At 38.4% G+C, this 23,541-nt stretch overlaps 1 protein-coding gene across 1 annotated transcript in view; it reads left to right on the forward strand.

Annotated features, from left to right (window-relative positions):
* The window catches only part of NRXN1 (neurexin 1), a 487,169-nt gene that overhangs the window by 378,734 nt on the left and 84,894 nt on the right, over positions 1-23,541 (forward strand). Inside the window, exon 13 of the mRNA XM_009333610.1 lies at positions 6,338-6,657. Within this exon, the coding sequence (XP_009331885.1) occupies positions 6,338-6,657 (320 nt within the window). The remainder of the gene's footprint in view (positions 1-6,337; positions 6,658-23,541) is intronic.

Below are 23,541 nucleotides of genomic sequence, written 5' to 3' on the forward strand. Positions count from 1 at the left end.
CGTGCAGCTGATACTTCAGTCAGGTTTCATCCCTAACTGCATCTGGAGGAATGATATGGGTCTCTGCCTTCCTCCTGTGGATGTCAGGGGAGTCATGATTCAGAGATGGCCGTGTCAAGATCATGATGAGCAAAACTAAGGAGAGGGGGGTTTATAAATGGTGATAGACCTTGCTTTCGTCACTTTGTTATTTATTTCCCTAGCAGATCACCGAGACTAACAAGGTGAATTTGTATTCTGTTAAAGGGTTTGTTTCAAAGAAAATATTCTCTAGTCTAGGTTGTTCTTCACAGACTCTCGATTTTCAACCTTCTTACTTATTCTCTTTCAAGGATGCTGCTATTTCACATCAATAACTGACACCTTTATTTCAGAGAACAAAATAGAATTACACTCCAGCACTGACAATATAATAAATCAGGAGGGATAAAATACATATTAGTGAAGTTCACATAGTTGGTTTGTCCCAGCTGACCTATAGATATAAGGGTATGATTAAAGTTTTTTTGGACTGCTTCTTCTCAATCTTGCCACAAGATTTAGCTCCGACTCAAAGATTTGACCTTTTCTGCTCCTCTCTGCTTACCTTGATTCTTTGGAATTATTGTTATTCCCTTGAAGCCTTTCTGCCTGTACAGAATTAACACTGTGTTGTGACAAAATATTATCTATTTGGCAGAAGAATGAAGCCATCTAGAATTCAATCAGGTTAGACAATGTCACAGTGCACATCCTGTATCAATCATTTCTACCTAGCTTTTTTAATCAAAGAAATCTCAGCCATATAACCAGAAAGTGTCATGCTGGAGAGTCACATAGCTGTCTACAATTAAAGTTTAGGCATATCAGTTGCTTTTTATGAATTACGGTTGAAAAGCATGCCTGCCAGAGCGCTTAATCTTTCAGACAGGTAACAGAAATAAAATCTCAAAGCCACAAGTTTATTTAGAGTATGAAAATATTTATTAACTTTCTTTGAAGTGTTTTTTACTGGATAAGTTCCTTGTGGTTCACCATATTGGTAAAAACAAGCATAAATAAAGGAAGCAGGAAAAATGTGCACTGAATACTCCTGAGAAAAACAATATGTGGTATTTGTGTTTTCCCTACTGGGGATAAGATTAGCAGGTGAAGTAAATGCACATAGTTTTATTGAATTCAGTGGGGCTATCCAGATTTGTTGTAGCTGAGAGTATGACCCAAACCAGCTGTTTGGGAGGAAGCAGTTATTGAAAACATGTGTGTTTTTCATTATGAAATAACAGGGTGTTTGTTGCTTTTAATGTCGTTTCCATTATTTTCAATGTTAGGTATAATTTTTTTTTAAATGTAGTTTTTAACTTACCTATGTGTCTACCAGTTTCATCATTACTAAACCTATGCATTCTCCTTGAAACTAAATCTGCATAAGTTCCACACCATTTCCCCCTAGCCCTTCCATTTATATTATATACTAGAAGAATTTAAGCTAAAGTAATAGTGTCAAATTTAGATGCATTTGACAATGCACTTTTCCTCTGATGAGGGATGGGCTAATGTAATCAGCAATTACTTTTTTGTGTGACCTTTACAAATCAAGTGATTATTTCCTTGCTTTTCATTTGTATTTTGCTCCCAGTGGCACAAGACTGCTGCAGTTAGTATAAAACATAATTTATAGATAGAATCACATTACAATAGGGTGCAATATTCTCAGAAAACATACATACTGCATGGACTTTTTAATTAAATAATTCAAAGAAATGTATAAGCTGGCCAAGACTAAATTTATGCTGTTAATTCACAGAGGAGTTTCCACGATCGCCATAGAGATATCCTGGAGCAGCTGCCAAGTATTGAAAGTGGAGGCAGCAATAAACCTTGTCTAGGATAAATCCTGTGTTACTAACAGAATTACAGTAGAGAGATGCCATAGTGTTAAGGATCCAGACTGGTGACTGCAGAGGGTCCTCCTACCAAATGCACCTATTTTACACCCACTGGTTGAATAAACAAGCATAGAGTTTAATGCCTTCCCAACACATGCGGTTGTGAAGAGTGTTTCATTTTGACATGACTATCTGGTTCTTCTGTGGTCTGGGGAGCATTTGTTCATGAAAGGCATCCAGTGAGTAACAGTGGGTGAATCTGAGTGAATGATGATCTACATCCTTGAGACTTCTTTCCACTGCGTTAATAGATTACTTATACCGACGAATGTCTTCTGAACAATTTAGCCTTTTCTTAGAAATGACATTAAAAAGGCGGGGGGAGGGGGGGCGCAGGATTCTTCTTTTAAGTATAGATAACAAAAACCCCATACCCAACAGCAACAAAACCTCATGATTCATTTGTTTTGAGTTAAGGAAACCTTTTGGAAATAGGACGTTCTGTCACTTATTCAGTGAATCAACTGATGATGCCCCAATAAAAACTGCAAAAACATCTTATTGCAAAGCTAAATATAAGTGTTAAAAGTAACTGGCTGTCAGGGAATATAAATTATTAACTCACTGGTGTGGGTATATATATATCTTTTTTTAATAGAAGATACAAATCCAGAACAGAAACATGGAGGATCACACTAATTATCTTTGTTCCCATGTTGATCACATGACATTTCTCATATTTTTCCTGTACTTCTCAAATTTCCATTTAGTCACAAGAGGTTTTTTGTAAGTGAAGGAGCCCAGGATGAAGAGCAGTAATTTTAAAGATCATAACAGGAAAAAAAATTTAAGACATTCTGTTTTCTCACAACACCACAAGAGTTGTGTTCTGAAGCTTTTTATTCTAAATTTTCAGTTTCTTGGAAAGGCGGAAAAAGGAAAGTTTCAGTAAAATATTGTTTTACAGAGAATGTTTCTGAAAGTTGAGAATAGAGCAAAATATACATATGAGGAAAAAGTCTATATTTTTATATATACACCCATGCACTTTTTAATATCGACATGCATATAGAAGTTCACATAGCATATTTGCCCAGAGAAGTTGTGGCACCAACTTCTGTGGTTCTCCAGAGAAGTTGTGGATGCCCCATCATTCAAGTGTTCAAGGTCAGGTTGAATGGGCTCTGAGCAACCTGATCTAGTGAAAGATGTCCCTGCCCACAGCAGGGGGGTTGGAACTAGATGCTCTTCAAATGTCCCCTCCAACCCAAACCATTCTATGATTCTACATTGGAAAGCGAACAGGAAAAGGACATCCTCTCAAAAGAAAATAGATCAACTTTTGGCATAGTGAACTATGTCCATGCTAAACCAAATGAGGGAGACATGAAATATGGAAAGTAGCAGTTCATGTCACTGCAGAATAAGTATCTGCATAAAACCACCATGGTTTTTGGCACAGAAACCGTTGCTCTTGCTATTTCTGGGGGCTATGGTACCGATTCTTCCCTGCAAGCCTGTTATGGCTTGTGATGCTGATAGTGGGGATAATTGTCTGACAAACGAGAACATTGATTTTCTGAATTTGGATAATACTTTGGTTTGATAATTAGCAGTAGGATCCTTCTAGCTCAAGAAAATGAATTTCTGAGCACTATATGGGCTACTGCATCTTGTACTTACATTTCCACTGCAGATACAGGACTTGGTTCATTGGAGGGTTTTGAAGTCAGAGACGGTATGCACATTTGAGCTAGTAAGATTGACTTTGAATTTGGACCTGAATTAGGAATGACTGCTTTTTACTCATCTGGCTCGTCTTATCTCTCAGGTTCTTTACTAATATAAACCAATACAATGGAAGAAAAAGGTATTGTTGGTCTAAAATACTACTGCCACCAAAAACCTGTACTTTGAAGGAAATACTTAGGTTTACCATTCTCCTAAGAAAAGTTTTAAGTAGAAGACATGGTTTTCTGTTATCATTCAAACACAAAAAGCTATAATTAGAAAGAAATTTAAAGTGATTTGCTAATTATTCCTTGTTGTCTGATATTTTTCTGACTGTACCAGCCTTATTTTATCTCATTGTTTTATTTAAAGAAGGCAAAGATCTCTGCACAGACTGAGAATAGATATGGTTTGCAAATATGACAAGTCTGTGTTTTGCATTGCCGAGTTCTGGTTAGTTCTTAATTTATGAAACCCCACTACAGATGGCCTCTTGCTAAATTTTAAAGAGCTTCCACATTTCAGAACCAGGCTACCTTTCAGCAAGTCACTTTTGTCAAAGCCTTGGTGTTCCTTCAAGACACTGTCAACATACCCCATGAGAATGTACAAACGGTGAATACCCTGGTCTGTTCTGTATCATATATTTGAATCTCTGGAATTTATTTAAATGAAGTGAATAAGAATGTATTTTTTCTTACTAGAAAATAAGTTACAGCAGGTCTATTTCTAGACAGCAGAAGTAAGTGTGCCTTAGATGGTGATTAAGAGTTGTGTTCTTCTTTAAATGACTAACCTGGAGTGAGAGGTTGGATGTCTTTTGAAAACTTAAACCTGTTTCACCTGAACATGTTTAACTAGTTAATAAGAAACATCAAAAAAGACAAAACCCTGAGGTCAATGATCATTTTTTGTAAAGCCATTCGATGATGTTTAAATTTGTTTTTTGGGTCTGTCTATAACATAAGTTTAATAACCTAGCTCAAATGCAGATTTCTAATTTTCAATTAACATAGGAATAATTTTGTTTGCTAAAATAAAATAAATGAATGAATGAAAAGTCTGAACCATGAAATGTTCTAGGTAGCACTTTTTAAAATTCCAAATTTCAAAAAATCATGTGGCAACTGTATAGCTCAAGCTTTAAGTATTAACTTTTAACCTTTGACCTTACAGATTTTAACCAATGAAATGTCTCTTTAAACTTTAAAGGAAACAATGATAACGAGCGCCTGGCGATTGCTAGACAGCGAATTCCATATCGACTTGGTCGAGTAGTTGATGAATGGCTACTCGACAAAGGTAAAAAACATTGATTAAAACTTCAAATAAAAAAATAATTTGAACATAACCAAGTAGTACTTCATTGTAACACTAATAAACATAAAAAATAAATTTCAGTAAAACTAAATTAAAAACAACTTTAAAAAAGTAAAATATAGAGTAATATTTGCATACCTTGTATAATAATTTCTATACATTTCTAGAAGTACCAGCTGTTTAATAATCTTACCCTGTTAACTTAAGGTTAAAGGGACTGTTAAATATAATCCACTAACTCAATCTATGAAGGTACTCATAGCAAACATTAACCAAAAATTATAAATCATTCATAGATTATATTACATGTTCCAGCATCTAAATTATTAACTAAAAATATATGTAGTTACGAGATCTTCATTATGGTCCTGAAAAAAAAATTTGTTTAAACTGTAGGTATCTTAAATAGTGGGCAATATGAATTGCCAATCAAAATGAAGTCCCTTTAACGTTTGCAACCTTCTGAAGGGGATTTTGGAACAAACACTAATTAAAACAGAGCTTAAAGTTGTGTGCATGCTTTTTGTGAGCAGAAACCAATCTGCTAAAGTGACTATTCTATTTACTAAGAGTGGTACTGTTGCTGAGGATTTCTCTGTTTACTGGAAATGTGCCATGATTTCTCCATCGGTATGTGTATCATTTCTGAAGCCGCTTTTACATCTAAAATCTTTTATTTTAATTGATAGCCTTGCTGAAAGCCAATCAGACATCTATTTTTGAATCTGCCTCTGAGATACTCAGTGTGAACCATGTGTTTCTTTTCAGTGTGGATGTTGAAGGAAAATAAACATTTAAATACAAAAAGGAAACATTTAATTAAAAAAGTAAATATTTTATTCACTTATATAGAGATATGACAGATTACTCCATAACATATTCTTTAAAATTCACTGGACCTAGTGACTTGTGGGCATATATATAAACTCTCTCTGTGTGTATACACATATTTGTATATGTCTATACATACATAAACTCACATGTACATACTTAAAGCTATAGGCCCTATGCTGTATTGCGAGGAAAAAACTGAAATGTTGGCAGACTTGAAGAAAAAGTAATCTTAAGGAATTTGAAACCTGGCATTCTTGACACACACCAAAAAGCTTAACACTGCTTTCAGGTAAAAGGGAGAGGGATATCATTTCTAGTACTAAACACATTTGCAAATACATTTGATTGGCCTTTTAGCAAAAAAAAAAAAAGTCCCAAAACATCGTAAATTAAGAAAAATGCAAATGCTCTCAAAATTTATGCATTTCATGGACACCTCATTAAAAAGCAATGAATTATGAGTCAAATCCTTTTCTTATAGTTTATTGCTCTCATTATTCACCCCATGAAAATCTGTTATCACTTGTGTAGAGTATAGTGTTCACAGTCAACATTTTTGCATGTATATAATATTATCTTCACAGGGCGTCAGCTCACAATCTTCAATAGCCAAGCAACCATAAAAATTGGAGGCAAGGAACGTGGCCACCCTTTCCAAGGCCAGCTCTCTGGTCTTTACTACAATGGCTTGAAAGTTCTGAATATGGCAGCAGAAAATGATGCCAACATCGTGATAGAAGGAAATGTGAGACTTGTTGGTGAAGTGCCTTCCTCTATGACAACTGAGTCCACAGCCACAGCGATGCAGTCTGAGATGTCCACGTCAGTCATGGAAACAACCACCACTTTGGCCACGAGCACCGCTAGAAGAGGAAAGACCCCAACAAAAGAACCTATTGGTCAGGTTAGTCGGCTTCCTCATCTTTTGCAAATATTTTCCCTTCTTTGAGTGTGGCTTCCCATATCACGTTCACTCTGCAGATAATTGTTCCAGTTGAAGAAATGCATGAATTACAGATAAAAGTTCTGTACCATACATGGCTCATGGATGCGATGTTGATCAGCATTTAGAGGGAAAGTAAAGACTTTGCTGTTCTTTTAAATTAGGCAAACTTACCAGCTCAGGTTTTTCTTGTGCTGAGTTTTATTGCCCTGTCATCCGTCTTCATAGTGGTGCATATTTTTAAATACTCTTTCTTCCTTTGATGACCTATATCAATTATTTTCAGTGTAGGTATGCAGGATATCTGGAATTAGAGATAATGAAATGAAGTGGTGACTTTATCAATGAGGTAGAGAAAAGATACCTAGTTTGAAGAGGGAACGGGAAGGAGGTGTGAAGACAAAATGTTGGAAGAGGCTGGAAAGGAAGGAATTAGCGGTTTCTCTAGTCCCACGATTGATCATCATCTTGGGCAGTATTCCTCATAAGAGGCAGCGGCAGCAGAGGGAATTAAGAGCACTCTGCAATCCGAGAGACTCAGGCTCCAAGTCAGAGGCTGTTGTTTACTGTTTGTTGAGGTTATTTGCATCTCATGAATTTAGTGATATATTTAGTAGCTTTCAGGTTTTGTCAGGATCTCTGTATAATATGTGGGGGAATTTGATTATCAGGAAAAGGAGGGAGAAAATCAGGTGAGTGAATTAAGTACCTTCATCTTGTGGATACCCTGAGTAACAGTATTCAGACTTTGTGCTGTAAAAACCTAGAACTTACCAGGATGTTTCTGTGGCAGAGAAAATTCTTTTGTATTTATTCTGCCTTAAAAAAACCAAGAAACCAAAAAAAACAAAAAAAGGGTACACTGCTAAAAGCTTTTCCTATGTTCACTTGGTTCACTCGCTTGTGCACCCACTGTGCCATCAAGCCATGACAGCTCTGCTCTGAGATCCAGAAGTAGGACAAGGAGCAAAGAAAGCGTCACGAGCCGTAGGGAGGAACAGGAGCACAATGTGATGAATGAGGTTAATTTTCTCAAGAATGGAGGAGAACATGTTGATTAGACTGGGAGGATGAGGGCAAGTTGCCTGTTTTCTCTGTAAAACCTCAACTCGCAGTTGGAATTTGATCAGGGCATCAAACGCAACACTTCAGCTTTTCTGTCTCTAGTATTCTGGTACACTTTATATTATGGATTGAAAACTATAGTGATGTAAAAGTAAAAATTGTTATTTTGTATAAGGAAGAAGAACATTTACGTTAAAAGTGAGCTTTCAAAAAATTTTTTTGGTGTGTGTTGGTCTCTTCTCCCAAGTAACAAGCAATAGGACGAGAGGAAATGGCCTCAAGTTGCGCCAGGGGAGGTTTAGATTGGATGTGAGGAAAAATTTCTTTACTGAAAGAGTGGTTAAACATTGGAACAGGCTGCCCAGGGAAGTGGTTGAGTCACCATCCCTGGAAGTATTTAAAAGACGTGTAGATGCGGCACTTAGGGACATGGTTTAGTGGGCATGGTGGTGTTGGGTTGACGGTTGGACTCGATGATCTTAGAGGTCTCTTCCAACCTTAATGATTCTATGATTTTGACTTGTATTTTCAAATAAACATGGGTTTTATGTGTTTTCCTTGTTTACTTAAAGTGCGTGAGAATCCAAAGGACAAAAAAAAAGGGGGCAATAAAACCCAACTAGAGATACATGGAACCAGCTTCCTCCAAAAAATGACATCCATTGTAGATCATAGGTTGCAGTTCTTTTAATGATTATTGTAGTAAACTACAGTGTTTTTATTAAATAGGCAATAAATTTCCTTTGTTATTAATTCTGTTTTAAATATTATCTCCTACTTTATTATCCAACAAGTCTGATCTCAGTATTTTGCAGCAATGAAATGTAAGACCTCATCAAATTTGCACAGAGGAAGATCTGCATCTAAAAGTGCAGGACATCCTCACAGCGTGGAAGAATTTGGGCTAAATTAATGCTACTAGATTAATATTAAACTAAGTTAAACTGTTCTAACAGTTCCCAGCATGCTTTTGGCTTCTGCCACTCTCTCAGGTAACTTCCAGGCACAGTTTGGGAGGAAGAACGTCACAGGGAGCATTGCCAGTTGGCACCTTGCATGATTTGTGGGCAATGGGAGTTTACTGGAATAGTTGCTTTGCCAGTTGGCCTCAGCTTCCAGGAATATTCCCCAGTATGATTTACTCACTTGTTTGGATGTCTAGCCACTAAGATTTTTCTTTCTGAGGTGTTCCAATGGCATATTTGGGGAAGAAAAAGGTTTCTTAAGCTAACAACTATGATAAGGTATAATTTTTTCTGAAGAGGGGAAAGAGACGATTAGGCAAAAAGATCTTCCACAGATCTTCCGTTTCTAGACTGTGGTGCCTGAAATAAACTGTGGCCCTCACCGACTTTATCAGAGCATCTACACAGTTTATTTAGAGCACCTCGCTGCCACTGGAGCAGTGACTCAATGCAACCGTGCCGTTCCATCATCCCTTCCTGGCTGAGCTGGCTACACCACAATGCTGTCAGCACCTGCTCTTTGATGTCCCACCATCACAAGCCTCAGGCAGGCTCCAGGAGCATCCAGAGGTGCACAGCATCTCACCAAAGCACGTTCTGAGGGTGAAGGTTTAGGTCAACCTCTCTCGCCTGTTAGCCTGGCTGATGCGAGTCCTTGACGCAGCCCATTTGAAACAACTTGGCAGGAATATTTCTGTATCTAAGAGCCCGAAATCAACATTTCTGAGGAAAGCGTTCAGTGTTAATGCCATTAGAGCACAGGGCATCCTGAGTCTGTAACTGACCCCTTCTTGCCATTAATAATACACAGTGGTTTACTTCAGCTATGTCTAAACATCCTGCCTGGTAGGATCTGTGTTGTCATTACGACTATACACTTAATTAGTCAGGGACTGCACTGGAACGCAGTTTGCAATCAGGCCTGTGATTTGGTTTGAAGAAATTGATAACATCCCAAAGTCAAAGCTGGAATTTGTCTGCAGGATGCTGTGTTATTCATGCAACAAACTCAGACCTAGGAAGCTACTAAATCAAATTAAGGACATAATTTCTTCTCTTCATTAATACCTGTTTTCTTATTTTACCTGCATGTAATAATTTCTGTGCTAGTGACCCATAGGACTCCCATGGGTCTATCCTGCAGGGTGCCAAGTAATCACTTTCCATCTTGATGTCACTGGGAGATGAAGGCATTCACCATCTCATGGAAAATCTACTTTTAATTTCTGCATTCCCTTTCATTTTTGTCCTTTACATTTTTTTCTGATTTTTATTTATATATAAGCTCTGCAAGAGTGTCAACTACATTGACATACTGTAATACACAAGAAGAAAAGTTACCTTTCTAGCACTAATTAGGTTACTGAAGAAAATATACAGCTGAACAGCAATTGCTAATGAAAAAACTTTACATTATTGCAAACCAGTGCATGTCTGAAATAGAATAGAAGCAAATGATCTAATCAGTCAGAGATTGTTTGCTCCATTTGCAGAGGTATTGAATTCAATTAAATATTACAATACTTAAAGATCATTTAAATCTCTATTTATAGGAAATATTCTTTTAAAAAAACTACAATGTTAGTGCTTAGTTTGATGGAGTGTGTTCTTCTCAGCAGATATCTAACTAATGCAATATATGATACAAGGTAGATATGATACTTCCAGAAAGTATGTTGAATACTGCTGTGCATGATTTTAGACAAATGAGGTCTTAGCGCTCTGAAAAAAAAAAAAGCTTTTTGTTAGTGACTCTGCTCTCAATGAAGGTTTTTCCTACTTGGAGGCTGTGTCATATTTTAACAATGGACGTTTTGGTGATGACAGACATCTTATTATACTTGTAAATGGAGATTTTTCAAAGGGGAGAAAGGTACTCAAAGCCTATTGAACGTCAATGGTAGGTGAATGCCTCATTTTCCTTAGCGCCTTAAAAATCCCCCCTCTCTTTGATTATAATGGCATCTAGGGCTGTCAGCCTTCATGCAAGGCACTGCGTGAACACATAGGAAGTGACAGTCCCTGCCTCAAATAGCTTACAGAGTAAACAAAAGGTATCAGGTAAGGAGGAAAAAAAAAAAAGGAAATTAGGAGGTGGGAGAAGAGGGAAATAAAGGAAGCATTGCGCTCTTTCAGTGTTAACAAGCAACGTGCGGATTTGCAGCCATGCAAAAAACATGCAACCAGTTTACTGCCTGGTTTTTGATCCAGGCTCCTCAGATAACAGCCCCCAAGCTACACCTCTCCTGTAGGATCACAGCTTACGGTAGAATCTGGAGCAGGCAATTTAAGGACTGGACCACCCAGTTTGTCCCAATTGGGCAGTTGGTGCGAAATCGGCACCAGTTGGGTGGTTGATGAGAGGTTTTGCCTACTTTGCTCCTCACTTTGCCATTGACATTTGGGGGAACCCATGGCCACTGGCACAGGAGCTGAGGATTGCGGGAGAAGTCCTTCACTCCCCCGGCACTGGACGGGAGGAGGCTCAAAATTTTGTATACCTTTATGAGCATGAAAACAAATCCCCAACCTTAAGTGTTACAAGAACAGGACTTCTGTTAAGTGAAAATATGCAGCTATGTGTTGCTAACTTTTGGTGAGCCGTAAGTATGCACAGGGGCTCAGAAATCATGAATTTGGTCTAAGAATATCATCCTCTGTATGAAGTTATTCAGCAAAATGATGCAGTTAAGTTCTTTCTTCTATTTCTCTTTTATTTTTGTCACTTTTAAAAAGTCTCATTTGCAAGTTTTTCTATTCAATCATGAAGGTGATAAACTTCTTTTAAAATTGAAAATAAAGGAGATTCACTTATTGTATAACTCCAGGAGCCGGAATGTTAAGCAAAACATCAAGTACTGCAAGGTTTGCAATAAAAATTGCAAGAGTTGGCAGAAGTGGAAAGGCTTCAAAACGACTTTGAGTATGGGTTTTGCTTGAATTAGGATAGCACAATCAGGCCTTTAGTATCTCTTTGGCATGGCTTTGTGGATCTGTATTAACCGGAAATCATAAATGAAATGATAGTAAATCAAGAATAATATGCTCATTTCTCATCCGTTTCTAAGGATTTGATTATGACAGCCCATCCACAGAGCAGCCTCTGCTCACATGTATTGGAAACCGTTTCTGAAAGTTGTGTGCAAAATAGATTTTTTTTTTTTTAATTTATTTTTCATAAGGGATTCTGGCAGTCCTCTCTCTTCTCATCAGCGTGGGCTCTTATCAATAACACTAAGCCACTTAACCAGCAATTGTAATATACTGTGAGATGATTGCATGTTTTGGAACAATAGGCACTGATTTTTGGTCAAGCAGAATTAAATTGACTTCATATTAAATTGATGAGCTGAAATTTGGTCAGTTGTCTTGGAGGGCATGCATCAGGTGAAGGGTATGTTTCTTTACGTGTATTGAAGCAGCAGATTTAAATGGTATTCATTGTAGCATGGACAATGACAGGCTTGGCTCAGTGTCTTCACCTGCCAAATAAAAACAAGCATTTGAAAAAGACGGGTATTTTCCACGGAAAGAGTTCAATTTTAAGAATGGTAGTTGAGTACATGATCTTTACACAGGATAGTAAATGTGACTATATTTTATGGAGACACAGTAATCATTAAATCAATGTTGTTAATGGGAGGAAGAGTATTTTCCACCCATCTCGGTTTAAAATTATCCACGGAATGGTTTGCAGTGCCTGCTCTTATACACAGGGTTTGGGTTCTTTCTGTGCCTCTGCGCTGCTGCCACTTCTTCCTCTGGACATTCACAGCAACCAGACCACAGTTCATCAGCCCCAGTAGGCAAAGCTCTTCCCCAGGGGTTTGGTAAATCTCAAGGATTTGACTCGACAGATGCTCACTGGTGTAAAATTAATCCCGTAGCTTCCAACATCACAGTGCTCAGCAGACATACATGCTCACTAGGTGACAGAACCTGGGGAATTCAAGTGTTAAGGACAAGCCTCATTTGCACTAGGATCTCTATGCAAATATGGTAGTTGTGGAACTGCTCACGTTTTAATATGAGAAAAGAGAAAACTAGCTAGATGCATGAAACCCATGCCCATTTTTTTTTTTGCCTTTTTTTTGTTTAAACTGTCAGACTATGCTTTTTTAGTTTCTTCTAATTATTTTTGATAATTCGATTTATTATTTTAAAACATAATTGTTTGTTAATACTGACACTCAGCTAGGATCTCTACAAAATTAAAATAGGATACCATGAATGCTGAAATTCTCTAGGTATGTTTTAGTATTTGCTACCCAATCACATCTGACTTTCCTATTCTTCTGCAAGGTATCTGCATATTGACTATTGGCTCTTCAGTTGGAGCACTGAAGTTATATAAATAGGGTGGCTATAGAAATGTAGCTTTTGGCACACCTGCGTGTTAGGTTGGCTGATTAGCTTGTTGTTTTCAAGGATGACTTATGTGATCGCATGGTTGTCTGTCTGTCTCAATAAATATTGAATCCCTCAACCAATTCAGTCAAATTTGTCATTGGCAGAAAGACTTCAAGGACATTAAGCTCACAGAGAAGCCAAATTGCGTGAGTTCTGGTGCCGTCCTGGTCTTCCGTTGCATATTGCAGAGCTGTGTTTCCCCACCTTTTGTGTTTAAAAAGCAAAGGTTAAAAAGAAAAACAAAATGAATGTGTGCTTAGGATGAGGTTTTCAAAAGTTCCCTCAAACTCATTACTGTTTCTATATTACTTCAGTGTTTTTGAAAATTGTATCTGAGACATTTCTATATATAGATACTATATCAGAGTATCCTTAATGTGTAAGTTACTTATTTAAGAAATACACGCTTCTGTGCATGCAGCCCTGCCATTGAACTCCTAAATAATAGCGATTCTCGTTAGCTACAGAGAATTTCGCCTTTGAAACCAGAGCTTTGTGTCACGCTCAGAGGGTAAGTCTCGCTGTTAGTTGTTGTTAGCATTCGTTAGAGAGGAAGGGTTCATATGGGCAGTTTGCAGCACCCTGAGTCACCAAAGGCAAGTCTTGACCAGTTGCTTGAGAAACTACAGGCATAAAAATGCCTGGACCTGATCAGCAACGATACTTCACATCTACTGCACTGTACAGTCCAGAGAAGACCAACTTCTGCATGGGTGCTTTGTCTTTAGCTCTGCTATGGATTAGCTTCAAGAGGCACCATCCAGCCTGGTATGATGCACTTTGGTCATGAGAGATGCTGCAAAGCCCTAGCCTTTCACAGGTATTACCTGAGAAGGAGCAGCATGGAGGGGACCCTCTCCATTTCACTCTGTGAATTGTTATTCTGACTTGGCGACGGAGTTTTAAAGAACTAATGGAAACTTGGAAGTTTCTCACACTGGCACCCCTCCACTGACATCCTTTCTCTGTTGTTGTTTAGTGTGAAAGCTGACTGGGATAGGTTTCCAGCCCCTCAAAAAGGAAGCCAAACCATGCAATTTCCATTAAGCCAGTGGGATATGTCTAAAACTTTCAGCAGTGCTTTGAAAATATCCTCTACAGTGTGTACGCACAGGGAAAAAAAAATGTTTGTAAATTAAAACACAACATTGTTAGTATCCAAAGAACCTCAAGACACTTGTCTAAATTGTTGATTAATTGGTTGCAAATCAAAGTTTCTTTTTAAGTTCAATTTGGGAAAAAAGGATCTGAGGCCACTTGCAGTTTTGACTTTGTTGTTCTTTCATGTTCGAATGACCAAGCTCATTCATTACAAAGTTTGCTTTATTATGTGGGGTTTTTTAACCCAAATTGGTGTTATCCAGTCTCAAATTCTGGCTCATTGCATTTTTTTAAATATGGCGAATTTTAATTTTCAAGTAGAGCAAACATTATCTTGATACTAGCGTTTTTTCATAGCATGCTGCTTTTCTTTTTTCCCAATATGTTGCTCGTGTCACGTTAGCACTGTAAGACTTCTAAAACACCCCTTTGCATAATATGAGACATGGTATCTAACGCATGCTGAGCAAAGCCACCCCCAAATTTAGCCAGTGATTTGTTGTTGGAGAAATATTTCCCTCACATTCACAGGCTCTTTCTTCCAACCACTTTCTTAGGAAGGGTCCTCTCATATGAAGCGGTGCTTGGTTCTGTCTCACACTCTGTATCTGTCCCCTGTTCCCCCTCAGTGCCTCCCAGCATGCCAAACAAACATCATTACATCAGGATTATACGGAAATGGGATTGTTTCAGCCAGGTGGAACAAGAGGCTGTTGCAGAGTTGGTGACCCGTAACCGTACAGTCACGTAGCTGTTACACACTTTTCTGCGTTTGGGATGGCTGAAAAGGCCTGGGTGTTACAGTCACTACTGATTTTCAGTAGCCTTGCAGGACAGAAATCCTTGCATTGTGTCTGAGAGCTGCTGTTCTCCGGTGAAAAGGAAGCGATAGTCGTTCAGTCCCCTTATCATTCACTGAAGCTGTGGTAAGCCTGAAGATCTTGTTCACCGTTTCCTTTGGTGAATTTCTATGACTGAAGTACTGTGTGTTTTACATTCTTGATTCACACCATTTCCTTCAGAAAGCACGAAATAATACATTCTATTTCTTTATTTTTGTGTATGATTCCTCAAAACTGAGGGAAAAGAAGGCAGATTGAGTCAGGGCATGACCCTCCTCTCCCGGTGGGTAGGAACCCAAAGCAGGCAGCCACCTCTAAAAAAGCACAGCTTAAATGTGCTGCTATGCTTGCAGGCCCCCCAGGGTACTGCAGCAAAGTACCAGTCCTGCTCCTGCAGCAAGCGATGATTGCAATAGTTTCCATGCTATATGTATATGAGTGGCGCTCAGGTTAATTACTGCAGGTTGCAGTGTTCAATGTGCTTTTATGTATGGCTGGCAAGCACCCATCTACAACGGTGTGTTACTTGATGTTTTGTTAAACATCAAACATGTAGCAGAACTTTTCAAAATGTAGGTGATACAACCATATTATATACTGGAGGTTTCTCTAAACGTGACGGTGACAGTAATGTGTGAAGCCTTTCTGCTCACTTACTGTTATCAAGAACAAAGAACAAAGCTTCATTCACAGGCACGCCTGCTTCATAGACTGCAAATCACTTTCTTTAATGAAATAACTCTTGGGACTATGTCCAGTTAATAAGTTAGTATAGAAGGTTTATTCAAAAAACATTTGCTTTTTTTTTTTCCCCTGTGGGTAGTACCAAAATCCTATGTCTGTCTTGAATAAATCAATAATTATTTTATGACTTATTTCATTTAATCTGTTAGCTAAAGTTGTCTTCAAGTATTTGGTTCCATTTGGTATTCAGCATTTGATCTGAATAGCTGGTGCTCAGGTTTTGTTTATACACAGGCATTGCTTCAGACTTAGATAATTTCTAATAGTTTTGTCTCCATGCTCTTTACCTGACGGATTTGCAATTCTGTTACAAATAACGTTGCATGCAGGCAGTGTATTATTTCTTTGCATAGTTTTCCTTTCTTTTAACTACTCTCTGTTGAAATGTCCTTTTTTTTCAGTATGGTTTTGCAAGCATATATATATAGATATACTTATAAAAGCCAGAGGAAGTTATTAGATTGGAAGTCTTTTAATACAAAGGTGAACAGTAAAGTCTCTGAAGTGACTTAAGGAAGAAACGTGAGACTTGCCAGTTTCACCCAAGAGGGAACATAAATGATGGGCAGGGACATCTGCATTGAGGAAGAGAAGAACTGAAGTTGTCTCGTGGATCTAACTATACCACTCTCTCCTAGAGTGCATAGAAACATGGACTGAGAAATAGGAACTATTTCCGTAAAATCCACTCTGGAGGATGAGACGACATATTGACCAATTAAACAGAAATCAAAGACCTAGGTTTGTATTCTGACCTTGGGGAAATGGTACCATCTTCCCTCAGTTCATCTCTCATCAATAAATTCACTGAGTACTTCCCTGCTGCGAGATGATGATGGGGTGAGGGTGAAATCCGTTAATTATGTTCAGATAGATTATTAAGGATTATGTCTGTATCTAGAAACACAGAAGTTGGAAGTACCAGGTTTTAGGAGAACATGTAGCAGGTAAATTAGAACTAGTTCTGGAAAGAGCAGAAACTATGTGGGAGGAAGCCCGTGTGAAGAGACTGCATGGTGCTGACATACCCTCGCGTCCAGGAAGAAAAAAGACTCGCATGGGGAACAAAACATATGAAGGTATAATGTACTATATTATTTTGCTGCATCCTTTAATCTAGCCACATACTAAATGTTTGGGATTTTGTGGGTGGATTCTGTCAAGAAAGAAGACTGAAGAGGTTGACAGTGTTGCTGAAATGCCCGTCAGCTTGCACGAGGTTTTGCTCAGCCCCCAGCATAACACTATAAATATAGAGAATGCATTTATTCTGACATTTTCCTGTTTAAAAAAAAAAAGGATGAGGTCAGAATAAATGGCCTTAGACATATCTTAAATGACACTTGGATATTATTTTCAGGTTTTTAAAGCAGGGCATTAGTATCTGTGCTGAGTAGATGCTGTGACAATGCTGGGAACAGCAAGAGTGAGATTCTGATGTCTGTGTAGCCCTAGGTGACTCCACTGACTAATAGATTTGGGAGTTGATCATTTGCTTTTTTCCTATGCAGATTCTTCTAACTTTCACAAATGTGCTGGTGTTAATAAGTATAAAGGCCTAAGAGAATATTCCCCCTTCCTTCTGTCTATTTCTGGTCATATTTTGGGAAAACTAGTGTAGATCCAGCCTCCATGTTACACAAGGCCATGAATTCAGTAAAATTAAGTGTCTGGGAGTTTTACCAAATGCTTTAGGGAGCTCCAGCTAGACTGAATGTGTTCAGTAAAGCTGATAATTCCTTACATTAATACAAAGACTTAGTTCTTTAATTCCAGGCTCCCAGAAGTATGGAATATGACAGTCTGAATACAGTTTCTCTAGGTGTGATGGACTTCCTAATTAACTGATTTAATCCACACCGAAGCCTTATCAATACCTTTGTATATCATGCCACAGTGTAGGATAGCAGTGGTAGCTAGATGCGTGTTGCCTTCTAAAAATCACAAGTATTTGCATATGTATTTGAGTATATAAACATAAGTTTTTGTTACGTTTTTGTGGTGATGTCCAATTGCAACTGGGATAGCATAAACACTTAAAGTATTTCCCTGATAATTTCATTGACATTAACATTTCCTCTCCCTGAGGTAGATGCTGGTAGCCTGAATCACCACATGCAGGAATAGTCTAAGAAATAATATTTTCTAGAGTAATCCAAACAACCATATTATAATTAAATGAGAGATAAAAGCAGTTGTAGCATTTTTTTTTTATGAAATGGCAGTCATGGTTAAAACCATATGCACAAGTGTCAGGAGAGGAAGGTTCAGGTGTGATTATTGTTTTCCTCAATGAAATGATTGATGGAAGAATCATTTGGGATGACCCAAAATAGTTTTTCTATTTTTATCAGTGACATAACAAGAACAAAGGAAAAGAAACACTTTTGTTCAAATCTATTTCTCTTTGATTTTTATGTATCATTAAGTTCAGGCAAATCTGGAAAAAAAAACCAAACACTGGTCTCGTTTGAATTTTCATTTTGAATCTTTTTAAAATATGTTTTGAGTGTATTATAGTCATCTAATTAGACATAAATCTGTAAATGGCTGAAATCAGCCCAGTGTTTTCAGTCAACTGTCTGAAAAGCTTTACAAATCTGTTGTGGCAGTGCCTCCTCTGTAATCTTAACTGACCTTAGCATTTAAACTTTTGCAGTAGTTTTGTAGTGCTATGAGTCCCCACAGAAATAGAGACCATTATCTATCTTTTCAGTGTTATACAGGTAAGCCTTTAGAGGTAAGCCTCTAAAGAAAATCCTACAATGTGGGGTAAAACACTTAATATCTTCATATATTAAAAATAGCTATCAGCTTGCTTACCCTGTGAATATATTCAAGTGCTTTGTTTTTCCGTAAGAGGGAGTTAACAGATGTCCGACATGATAATTCCACCATATGGCAATTTCATTTTCTTTCTAGTGCAGTATTAAAATGATAATGATGAACACTGAGTAAGATTGTTAATCTTAGTAGGTGGAAGTTTCACCAACGTTTAAGAAGCAACAAGTGGTGGTTTTAATTTGGTATTGAACATCACAAGAGGTGTATTGTGGCTGCTTCTCTTTAGTCCTGGGTTGATGGTGAAATGAGCTAGATCACCTAACAAGACTTCACCACCTCTGAATTGCAGGATGCTGATAGTGGTGAGGACAATAGCCCTGTTCAAGGGATGCTAGTGAAGCTCATGGGGTAAATACTCTGTTTTCTGGTAACAGTGAGCAGGAGAGCTAATGCATTGCCTACGTGTTTCTTTCACATTATTTCTATTCGTCAACAGTTAACTGTAGCCCTCTCAACATCAAAGCATACCATTTGTCTTATGTAAAGTTTATGCCTCTATGTTGGTGATATTTGAAAAGCCTTGGATTTGTCAGATGAGAAGTCTGAGCTGTGAACTGTTGAAGGTTAGGAGGGTATTCTAGGAAAGTATTAGCTTCTGCTTGCCACATTCCTATCCTCTTCCCAAGGCATCCGCTATTAACTATTACGAGGGATGAATACCAGGCTAGATGAACCTTTAAACTGACCAAGTGTGGCCACTTTTATAACATGGTGTGCCTTCTTTTTTTGTTTTCTGCTTTTCTGAAGATAGATGCTCATATTGCAAAAGATGGTTGGGTTTTAAGCACACAGTTTCCCCAGAATTATTTGCAAACATTGCTCATGCTGATCAGCTGACTAGCAAAGCAAACCAAATGGCAGGTTTTCATTCTGAAGTCTCGGCAAGGCAAGTTCGTCAGTATGAAACTATACCCGTGTGACCTAGGTAGATGGAGCCAAGGGAAAAAAAAATTGAGAAACATTAAAGAAACTGTATTCAGGTATTTCAGTCAGGTAACAAGGAGGGTCTGTACGCCCATGGAAGAAAATAGGAAGTTAACATAAAATTCTCAGTTGGCATTCCCTTACCTCCTTGGTCAAAGAAGAGAAAAATGCAGTGGCATGCATGAAAGTCACAGTGTGAGCATGATTTTATTTACAGACGCTAACAGTAAGGTAGAGCTCTAATGCTGCATTATCTGAGTATTGACTGTAATAGTTGAAATTCCTTTATTTTCTTTCAGTAGCTTAAAAAAGAAATTTTATAAAATCTATTGCTGATGAATAAGGCATATGAGATTTTTCAGATGATACATTTGGGCCTGAGTACGCAGAAGAATTCCTATTCAAGATAACATTTAAATATATGTGTTTTCTTTAAGCATGTGCTTAAGTAAATGCTGGAATTGGAAGGGATTTAAATACGTGCTTTTCAAGTTTTTTCTTGAATGAGCAACCACATTAGAAATAATGCTGCCCATTCCAGTGCCATCTTAGCCTAGGACTGAATTAAAGGTAAAATCTGAATCAGGTCTCATTCATTGTCTACAGAAGAAATTTTGTTTTCTTTCATTTTTCTAATTAAGATGTGAGATGAGGTGTGATTCTGATATCTGCACCACTGTTTTGTAACAAAAATATGAAATGAATGGTCTTATTTCTGTCCAGGTTGGGTGTCTGTGAATTACATTCTACAAAACCTCACCCACAGGTGGCAGGGCATGTAAAGTGCAATCTGATTCGCTAGTTTTAAATAGCTCATTAATCACTAATGCCAACATTCTCTTAATTGTGGTTCTTTGTGACCAGCAGAGCATTTACTGGTGATCTGCAGAGAAGATGGCTCATTACTTTCTTGGCTGTCCTCCATTTTTCCCACTTGCTGTACCACATTACTGGTGGTTAAAAATACATGAATAATTGACAGATTGTTTTTCTGTGTACTCTGCTGCCATATTTGCTACAAGAGCCTGTATTTAACTTCCTGTGGGAGCAAAGTGATCTGCAGGATCTTGAGTAGAAGGTATTTAAGGGCTGCAAGGCCCTTCTTTATAAAGATGAAGTTTGGACAATGAAGACATTTTGAGAAGTTAGATAGGCTAGGATAAATTAATCCTCTTAGCGTATCCCATAGTTATAACAGCCCTGGTGAAGCTGAAGAAGTTATGGGGCGCTAGCGCATAAAACATGAATACACCCAACCATGAATAAAAGTAGACCTCAGATATGCCAGTATTATGGCATATTATGGTATAACTTAAATTTTGGTATAACTTTCCCCAGTACAAACTTCCATGACTCTCTCCAAGTTCCTAGCTCTGACTTTGAAGAAGAGCTGGCATAAATGTGGCTGATTCTGCTACTAATGTCAGTCCTTTCTGCCAAGGCTGCCAGCAAGCTCTCGTTTAATGCTGGAAGTGGTGGGTTTTTCACTTGCACTCTGGGAATTGGAGTGAAAACACCCGTTGAAAGCACACAAGGTAACAAGCAGTCATTGCACAGAATAACTTGCAGCCACTATTGACCAAGAGGAGATTGTAACTCGTGGGCTAGAGAGGATGAACTTCGGTTGCAAATTCCCTGGGCTGTGCTGGCAAGTTTCTTAGTATGGTCAGAACTCACAGATTTTTCTTTCTTTGAGAGGAAGTGTTTCTCAAAGAAGGACAAAAAGCCATTAGTACAATTGAAAGCAGCCAAATAGCTAATTCTTCAAATTTTATTTTAATTACAAATGAATATGCTCTGAGAGTTGGATCAGAAATGTTTTTTATCCTGGCACCAGAAATGGACTGAAATGAAAGGATAACAGATCCTTGACTTTGGCTAAATAAACAAAACTTTTTAATGAATGCTTCCTACATCGAGCCAAATTCTCAGTCACAGTGGTACAACTCTATTGACTTCAGTTATGGGCGTCAGCATAGCTGAGAAGAGAATGTAAATCACAAAATTGTTTCTGTGCACTGCTTCGGAGGCATCCTGTGTTTTGAAAAGATATTCGTCACTATTTCTTCATATATAAATTTGCAACAAGCCAAATAATGAGTTTGAATTATAAAAGAGAAAGTTAAAAGTTAAAGGTGACAGCACCAAAGATTAGGGAGACAGAGTTTTCACTAGAAGAGCAAGAAAAGTTTTAAACAAAGGTATGTGTGTGGTTTTAACATACGCTACCGCCACCACCACCACCAAGATAGATAAAGCTGTGAAAGAAAAAAGAAAGTAGGTGCTATCGAGCTGAGAATTTCAAATGAACAAATGTGCAAAGTGGCAGCAAACCACGTGGGCTTGCAGTCAGCCCTGTTAACCACGAGCTACTCAGGTAGGCACCAATGTTGTGTGCTATAGCGTAAGCAAATGACCAAAGATTTAGGTCCAAAGTTGATGTTAATTTATACAAGACAAATTAAGAGCAATAGATTTGTACTGGGATAAGACTCTCTTTCCCCTGAGTATTATCCTGTCATTTCAGGCAGCGCGTTTAGTTTGCTGACCAATTTTCTAATTCAGATATTGCCAGTACTTGAGTGTTGCCTGAAGTCATGTGGGACTCGACACAGTTGCCTACACAGAGGCCTCTAGTGCCATTTCGGATGCCCTGGGTTATCTTAGACTTCACGGGGCTTGCAGATGTGACACGGGGCTTGCGCGGGAGCCTTGCGCCCTTCTGGAGGGGTGGGTGAAGGGCAGCCAGCGCTGCCTGGGGCATTGAAGGTGGGCAGCTGCTGTGAAGACATGCCCTAACCATTAGAGGAGCTTTTGTGGCAACAAGAGGATCCTCCCTCCAAGTTTTCTGATGTTCTTTAGCTCAAAAATAGGATCATACTCCTAACAAAGTAATGGCAATAATACTAATGCTTGACTTTTAACCCATCCTTTCCGATCCAAAACCCAGCATGCCTCTGTGGCTTTTGCGAAGGAGACTGGATTGCTCTGCTTATTTTACAGAGACACATAAGCCAAAGTGACTTGTTCAAAATCAGCAGAGACAGAGCATGGGAGAGCTTGGGTCTCCTGAGGCCGCCTTTGTAGTTAAAAGCTGTATTGGACACAGGCGAGTTTCACCGTATAAAATAAGTCAGCAAGTGGTTACAGATTTACAACACGCGCAACCCTGAACTGCATTAATCAGGTTTCTCATTTTTTTTAAATCATATAGTTGAACATAAGAAACTATATCGGGTTAAGCTGCAGTCCTAATTTTCAAACAAACAGGTTTTTTTCTTCTCTCATGTGAGGGAGGGGAAAGGTAATTGTATTTTGTATGGTGATAGGGGATTTGTGCTGGCTTCAACCAGCTGCTGAAATCAGTGATAACAGCCACTGGCCTCCCCCACTACTGTCTCAGATAAAGAGCTGCCGCTGAGTTTATTTCTCAAGCTTAAGCTGAATTGCTTTGAAGGCTTGTGAAATTCAATTTGCAAGAGAATGGAGGATCCTCTCCATGTAATTTCAAAATGTGGAAAACAGTAATTGCTTTTACTTCATTCAGAGTATCTGTGTAGGTAAGCGGCGGCATCCTTTGGGCCCCAGCCTCCTCTGCCGCTGGAGTAGGTAAGACATTGAACCTGCACGTGGCTGCGGGTGATGCTGGACCCCACATCTTTTTGCCACAGCCATTCCTTCCGGCGGGCAGGCACATCAGCTGAACAGCCAGTGCCACATCTTTATATCTGCTTAAGGCAGTGCTTTGTATCTCACCAAATTACATGAAAATGGGTGTCATTACGATAACTCTCTCTTTAATTGACTGCATTTGTATTTGTCTCTTCAGCACGGAAGATAATCCTGTATATGAATAATCAGGCTTGATCTCAGATTTATAAGGTGTTTAGATTTGTTCCGTTCAGTAGAGAACATAAGTATTAGCGGATTTTTTACAAGTCTCCTGTTAG

Source organism: Pygoscelis adeliae, unplaced genomic scaffold (genome assembly GCF_000699105.1).
Source record: "Pygoscelis adeliae isolate BGI_AS28 unplaced genomic scaffold, ASM69910v1 Scaffold1, whole genome shotgun sequence".
NCBI lineage: Eukaryota > Metazoa > Chordata > Aves > Sphenisciformes > Spheniscidae > Pygoscelis > Pygoscelis adeliae.